The sequence below is a fragment of the Cylas formicarius genome, unplaced genomic scaffold, assembly GCF_029955315.1.
Source record: "Cylas formicarius isolate icCylForm1 unplaced genomic scaffold, icCylForm1.1 PGA_scaffold_3__17_contigs__length_32017465, whole genome shotgun sequence".
NCBI lineage: Eukaryota > Metazoa > Arthropoda > Insecta > Coleoptera > Brentidae > Cylas > Cylas formicarius.
Window position 1 is genome coordinate 13,775,161 of NW_026844326.1, and position 8,058 is coordinate 13,783,218.

Below are 8,058 nucleotides of genomic sequence, written 5' to 3' on the forward strand. Positions count from 1 at the left end.
ATATATATATATATATATATATATATATATATATATATATATATATATATATATATATATATATATATATATATATATATATATATATATCTATATATATATGGCTTGAACTCCGACTGGAATCCTGCAGACGTTTCGCCAAATCTCACTTGGCATCTTCAATGCTCGCGCTCCGAGAACGCTTCGAATATATATATATATATATATATATATATATATATATATATATATATATATATATATATATATATATATATATATATATATATATATAGATATATAGATATATATATATATATATATATATATATATATATATATATATATATATATATATATATATATATATATATATATATATATAGATATATATATATATATATATATATATATATATATATATATATATATATATCTATATATATATATATATATATATATATATATATATATATATATATATATATATATATATATATATATATATATATATATATATATATATATATATATATATATATATATATATATATATATATATATATATATATATATATATATATATATATATATATATATATATATATATATATATATATATATATATATATATATATATATATATATATATATATATATATATATATGGAAAGCTGTTCTAATTCTATCCGCTGTACGTCCTTGTACTTGTTGGCCAGAGCTCTGCCTTCAGAAATTTCGATCCATTATGCCCGCATGTTTTCACTTCTTCCCTTAGAAGAGCTTTGTAACGTCAGGAAAGTACAGTGCATTTTTCATGTGGAGCTTGGATAGTTTATCGATCTCAATATACTCAGCTCCTAGTATTCCTAGCATTAGATGACAGTGTCCTATCAGAATTGTTATCAGCATCCTATTCGTACACGACTGAGACAGAGAGCCCAATTTTGGTCAGACAATATAGACAATTTTAACGCAAGGCTTCAGTTTAGAATACGGCAATACCGCCACAATCCGTTCAAGTCTGCCAGCCTTCTCAGATAATGATAATAATAATTCCAAACATAAAGTGCTACAATTTCCAAAATTTTGGATGTTAATTTTGTAGGAAATCGAATTGGGCAACATTTTTCTTTACGTTTGGAATCGGCGTCGCAATGATTTTTGCCAATATAGTACAGAGACACGAAATTAGCCAGTACAATAAGAAGTATAACACGACAATTCCTAAACCGTTTCCGTACGAACTGTATTATATGACATTGGACGAAGAGAAATACGGAACTTTGTTCGTATGGTTCAACGATTTCTCGATACTGGTGGCTGGTTTCTTAGTAGTTTCCACGCAAGTGATTTTCATCTCTTGCATTATATTTGCTTCATCGTTGTTGAGAATGCTGCAGATAAGGTTTAAAAAGATGATCGGATTTACCGTAAACATCTCGGTTACTCTTAGGGAACTGATACTGGAGCACCAACGAGTTATCGAGTAAGCGAAAAGAGTTCAAAATATTACGCAACCGACCGTGTGGATTGTTAAGGTTTATTATTGTTATAAAAGATGATCTAATTTATTGTTTTAGATTTGTTAACAACTTAAACGAATCGATGAAATATATAATGATGTTGGAATATCTTCTGAACTCGTTAAACATGGCCATGGTGTCCTTTCAATTTCTTGCAGTAAGGATTTGCAAAATAATCGACATAATTTTGTAATGAATTTTGTTAAACGCATTATCCTTTCAGGCTGAACATAACATACTTATAGCGTCGGTATTATTTTATTTTGGACTTTTGGTGGTACAGACGTTTATTCTGGGATGGAGCGCCAACGAAGTTAAGATGCAGGTGCTGGAATTCTTTTTTAACTCCACAGAAATTTGATGATTCCCATTGAGGATTCGTTGACTGAGACGATATTCATACAGCAATTATTTTAACTAACTCTCATATTTCGACTGAAATGACGCTGCATTCTATTTTAGAGTCTAGCATTAGCGGATGCTATTTATGAGAGTCCGTGGTACGAGCAAAACCATGCAGCTAAAAAAACTATGATTATTATGATGATGCGAGCGCAGCGACCTCTTGCTTTGACTATAGGACCTTTCGACGTTATGACAACCCAATCCGCTTTGACGGAAAGTGCATAATAATCCTTAAGTTTTATGTCCAGCCTACGGTATTCCTTTTTTAGATTATGAAAGCTTCGTACTCCTATGTTACATTAATGATGAACAACTACGAATAATCAAATTGAGTGGCAATTGGTATTATGATGAAAACAATTATGTCGCTTTTAGGTGCATTAAATAGTGCAGAGCGTTTAATTTTATTTTTCTGCTCCCTAACTCTAAAATACCCACTGTTCAAGTGGTTGTTTCACACACGAAAAGTGTCACTTAAAAACTTCAGCTTCATTAAACACTGTCGCGAATCGCAGCGAAAATTTACCGTCAAACCACTGACTCAAATATATAATGACCATAGAATGAATTCTTTGCAATTGGTATCATTGTATCAATATTTAAAAGCTGACAAATCAATTACAATTAAATATAAGCAAATCTCACTCCTACTCTTTAAATTTTTTTAACGGAAGCCTTATTTCATCGTAGTTGGCGTTGACCTTTATGGATTAACAAGGGAAAAGGTTATTTCTGTGCGCACGCGTCAAATAAGGAAAAAAGTAAAACAACCCCAAAATAAGAAGTGCAAAAAAATCCCTAACATATTGGTGGTGTTTTGCAAAAATGTGCTACAAAACTATTGGTTTGTTTAGTATAAGAAAAGTATAATATGCAACATAAACTTCTTCAGTCACTAGGTCATTAAACTACCTCTCCAAGATATTTCTAGATGACTTTTCCTTTTTGTGGAAAACAAGAATCACGTCGATATCAATTCAGTTCGAATTTTTGGACATAGCTTGAATACAAAATATGAAACCGAAGTTTTTACCATTGAGTTCCACTCAAAACATGCCTAAGGAGGCAGATTTGAAGCGAACATTACATATTTACATATTTTTCAGAAGGGACATTTAAAATCCCTTTTCTCTTATACCAACATTCAGACTTGCCGACCTGTAAATATGTATTTTTCACTCATTCAGTGGAAAACCACCGCTTGCTAATTGAGGAAATCATTTCACCACATTCGAGGAACTTTTTAGCCGGAGAACAGAACATTACAACATTGCAAACACGTCCGTGATCAAATAGTGGTCCAAAACAAAACGTCTCCCAACTCTGAATCGAATGCTTGTTTATTAAATTTATTAACTCTATGCAAATTTAGTTCTTTTAAAATTTATACTTAAATAAATCCCAACCGAGAGGATAGCGCCCTCTGGCGGACTGAAATTAATTGCTCAGGGTCAAGGTTGCCTATACCTACACCAAACTTTTTTCGCAGCTTTAGAAATTCTTCGATATTGCTAAATTGATCTCACGTTATAGACCGATTAAGTTATTAAAAACGCTCCAATCATTTCTCTTGTAAAATATTCAAACTTTCGCAACGTCTGCAAGTAATAGGGCGATTATTAAGTCGACAATTGACGTATTAATATATAATAACCTAATTAAATAAATTTAAAGTATTCCAGGCATATTATTTAGTAAAAATTAGTGGTATTAACTCAAACGATTGTAACATTGTATTTGACTAATGCACGTCGAGGACAAGCGGTGGTAAGACGTGTTTCATCCAAATTAAAATGAAAATTATCAATTTTCTAATTTTTTTCTTATTTTTGGATAGCGACTACCGCTATAGCACAACTTACATTGAGCTGTATACAAATATGCTCTGCTTTTGTTTTAAGGTTGATAAAAATCAGCAACGCCCGAAGACTACAGCAGACTAGAGATTCTAAAATTTTCCAAAAACAGCATGATATTGGCGGGAATATGGCGGCTTCCGATTACTCGAAACCTCATCATCAAAAGACTATACATTTACTACAGTGTGTTCATTCAGGCGTATGTTCCGTGTTTCTTGTTATTCCTGTGCAGCAAATTCTTTATTCTGGCCTTCGACGTGGATAATTCGCCCCTAAAGGTTTTCTCGACATTTGTGTCCTTCGTAGTCATGGCTAAAGCAGGACTCGTCGAGAAGAAGAGGGTTCGAGACATATTCGTTTTCATTAATAGAACAGAAGAAGAAATTATAATATATTGGAATGTCACTCTGCGCTCACTCGGTTTTGTAGGTAAACAAGCATTTTATTTTTAAAAATTTTCTCCAAAGTCACAAGAATTTAAACCACTTTATATTATTTTTACTAGATCGGTTTTTATACACAAATTTGCCCAGTAATACCGAGAGTCTTAAAACGCTTCAAGCATGAATAATAGAAAAAATGAGACCCATACATGCACTGTTGTATAAAATGTTCTCGAAAATAAACTCATAGAAATTTAAAAGTATTGTAACAATTCTGTGAATATTTTTCCGACTTGTTCACGGAAAAGCTCACATTCTGAGTGACAGACGATCGATCAAAGTCACAGTATTGAAATTAAGTAAGTATGTATTTGAAAAAATTCAAACGAAGATAGGTTTAAAAATAGTTTAGCTTCTGCACCCTCGAGGAAGCACAATATTTCTTTCATAAATTGAGCTCCTAGTACTCTTAACCGGCTGCTGTATAGTGGTGCGAAACTAGTTAGGAGATGAATCAGTGTTTCCTCTCAGAACTGCCCAAATATCGTCGCCCCCACACCATGACGTACCTGCCTTCTCAGATGACAGTGTCTTGTTAGAATTACCAGCGTTTAGATTCACGCGCGACTGAATTTGAGAGACCAATTTTGGTCTTGAGACTCACTCACTCACATGAGTGGGTACCGAAACGACAACAAGTAGCTCTGTGTTCCTTTTGAATGTATAACCATGTTTTCTTACTCAACATCATTTAGAAATGGAGTGTAGTAATCTCAAACGTAAATTCCAGCAACTCAAAAAATTAAGTTTTTAACTTTTTCAAAGAAACTCTCTTGTTGGCTTCTTCAGAGGTTAACTGAAACTGGCTCGCATTTACCTGCTTATAAATTGTTTGAGAGGGCGGAGCTAGATGAGAGGCATAAACATCGTCTCGGATGACTGATTCCCATATTAGCGATATGTAAAGACCTGAGTCGACGTTAACATTGTTATGTTGTTTATAGATGTCTCTAGACTCTCGGATTTTTCGTTGGTAGAAGAATTGATTACATGCAAGAATTTTAGTTTTATCAAATAAAATTGTATGCCCAGTTTCAGTTAAGCACTGAAGAAGCCAACAGGATGATTGGTTTTGCATTAGGTTGTTAATTTTGTAGGAAAAAGAATTGGATAACATTTTTCTTAACGTTTGAAATCTGCGGCGCATTGATTCTTGCCAATATAATACAGAGATACGGAATTGGTGAGTACAATAAGAAGTATAACACGACAATTCCTAAACCCTATCCGTACGAACTGTACTATATGACTCTGGACGAAGAGAAATACGGAATTTTGTTCGTATGGTTTAACGATTTCTCGATACTAGTGGCTGGTACCTTAATAGTATCCACGCAAGTGATTTCGTTGTTGAGGATGCTGCAGATAAGGTTTAAAAAATTATCGGGTTTACCGTAAACATCTAGGTTACTCTAAGGGAACGGATATTGGAGCACCAACGAGTTATCTAGTAAGTGAAGCGAGTCCCTTTTCTAATATTATGATGACGGTGTTTATTGTTAATGCTAGGATTATTGTTTTAGCTTTATTAACAACTTACACGACTCGATGAAATATATGAGGATGTTGGAGTATCTTCTGAACTTGTTAAATATGGTCATGGTGCCTTTTCAATTTCTTGCAGTAAAGATTTGCAAAATAATTGTCATAATTTCAGGCTGAACATAACATACTTATAGCGTCGGTATTATTTTATTTTGGACTTTTGGTGGTACAGACGTTTATTCGGGGATGGAGCGCCAACGAAGTTAAGATGCAGGTACTAGATTTTTTTTTAACTTCATAGAAATTGGATCATCCCCATTGAGGTTTCATTGAAACTATACTCGTACATACATTTTTAACTAACTTTCATAAGTTTTGTGAATAGTGAACTGATACAGCCTTCTATTTTAGAGTCTAGGATTAGCGGATGCAATTTATGAGAGTCCGTGGTACGAGCAAAACCATGCAGCTAAAAAAACTATGATTATTATGATGATGCGAGCGCAGCGGCCTCTTGGCTTGACTATTGGACTTTTCGACGTTATGACAACCCAATTCGCTTAGACGGAAAGTCCATAAGTTTATGTCCAGCCTACGGTATTCCTTTTTTATATTATGAAAGCTTCGTACTCCTATGTTACATTAATGATGAACAACTACGAAAAATCAAGTTGAGTGGCAATTGGTATCATGATGAAAACGATGATGTCTCTTTTAGGTGTATTAAATAGTGGAGTCTCAACCGCATTTAATTGTATTTTTCTGATCCCTACTTCTAAAATACCGAACTATGCAAGGATCAAGCGTGCGGAAATGCCAACTTCATTACACGCTTAGGAGATTTACGGTACTTTAATTACGAGTTTGTTATCGGTAGATTTTAGTCATCTATAGTGTTTTGACGTTGGTTAATTCTGACTGTTTGTATCCGTGCTGTTCTTCAAAAATCTACACAAAAATTAATGGTGTGGCAAAACGTCGATAAAGTTCTTCATTCTAATATTCTATTAGGATGTATTATAAATAATAATTTTTTTATCGATAAATATATCGATGTAATCTATATTTTAAACCTTCCAATAATATTATTCCATGATCTAGATTAGTTTTAACAATTATCATTTAACAAGCCATCAATACCTTATTGAAATGCTATCCAATGGCCATGTCCGTCAATTTCGCATCGCTCTGTATAGACAATATAATTTATTGCCTTTAGCATTTTAAAATACATTTGTTTATATAGAAGAACTTGTTTAGGAGTTTGTTGACTTGATGGGTTTGTGGCGGCAGGTGAATGTCATCGCGAGAGCTCTTTTGAATGTTAATTTTTCGGAATTATAGACAAAAACATTACTCAGAGAGCCCATTAACTTTTTACTGGTTTTTTGTTATCGAAAAGCCACTGACCTCTTGTGTATTTTGTGACATCATCAAGATTCTTTTTATGGATACGTTTTAACGTTGATCACCGTCGCAGATGATTTGCTCATTTTCCTAAAAAAGGGCGTAAACATAAATTATGACGGACGAAATTGGGAAATACTTTTTCAAAAAAGAAAATAAAAAGAAATGCCAAGTCCATCCCAACTTACCAGTTTTTGATATACCTATAACAATCCATACCATAATTCATAACTCTTCAAGAACCAACCAAAAGTTGGAAATATTAAAAAATCTCTATTTTTGTGGTACTTAATGTTGCCTAAGAAAACTGCTTATAGAAGCAATTCTACCCATTTGGGGACGAAGCGATCAAGATTAATCAAAAATATCTCATGAATTCTCGAATTCATTATTATGCCAGTAATGAAACCACGCCAAGTAGTGGGAAATGTTGAAGCAACCAACCAACCAAGTAAAACTATAAATGTCATAAATAAAGGTATTACCGGTACGCCCGATCGAATAGTAAAGTTTTAAAATTACATTAAATGGAAAGTGCGTTTCACTCTATCAGATACCGAACAACAGCACCGTTGTGATTAGTATTCGAGGAACTTTGAATGAATAATTTTGAATTCAATACCAGAGAAAGTTTAGGGCAATGAAACTAAAATTTAATTCAAGTTTGAGAAACACGATTGCTACTTCTTCAAAAAAAAAGAGACTAGTGCTCAGAAAAAGTTAAGTATATTAAGCTGTTAGACAAGTCTATAGTAGATTCAGGTTATTTAAACCTGTTTATAAAACTTGTGTGGTTAATCCAAGCAAATAAGTTTTTCTTTTCTATTATTATTACTTTATTATTATTTAGCACTGAATTTCATTGCTGATTGCTTACTTATTACAATTGGACAGACACTTCAAATCGACGAACAACCAGGACACACCGAGAAAACTTGATCAATGAGACCTTTT

The 8,058-nt window shown here is 32.9% G+C and overlaps 1 protein-coding gene across 1 annotated transcript in view; it reads left to right on the forward strand.

Moving 5' to 3' along the window:
* Window positions 1–2,478, forward strand: part of LOC132699855 (odorant receptor Or2-like) — a 4,227-nt gene extending 1,749 nt beyond the window's left edge. Inside the window, exons 3-6 of the mRNA XM_060666793.1 lie at window positions 1,088–1,468; window positions 1,563–1,662; window positions 1,729–1,830; window positions 1,968–2,478. Coding sequence (XP_060522776.1) covers window positions 1,088–1,468; window positions 1,563–1,662; window positions 1,729–1,830; window positions 1,968–2,135 — 751 coding nt within the window. The 3' untranslated portion in view covers window positions 2,136–2,478. The remainder of the gene's footprint in view (window positions 1–1,087; window positions 1,469–1,562; window positions 1,663–1,728; window positions 1,831–1,967) is intronic.
* Window positions 2,479–8,058: the final 5,580 nt, after the last annotated feature.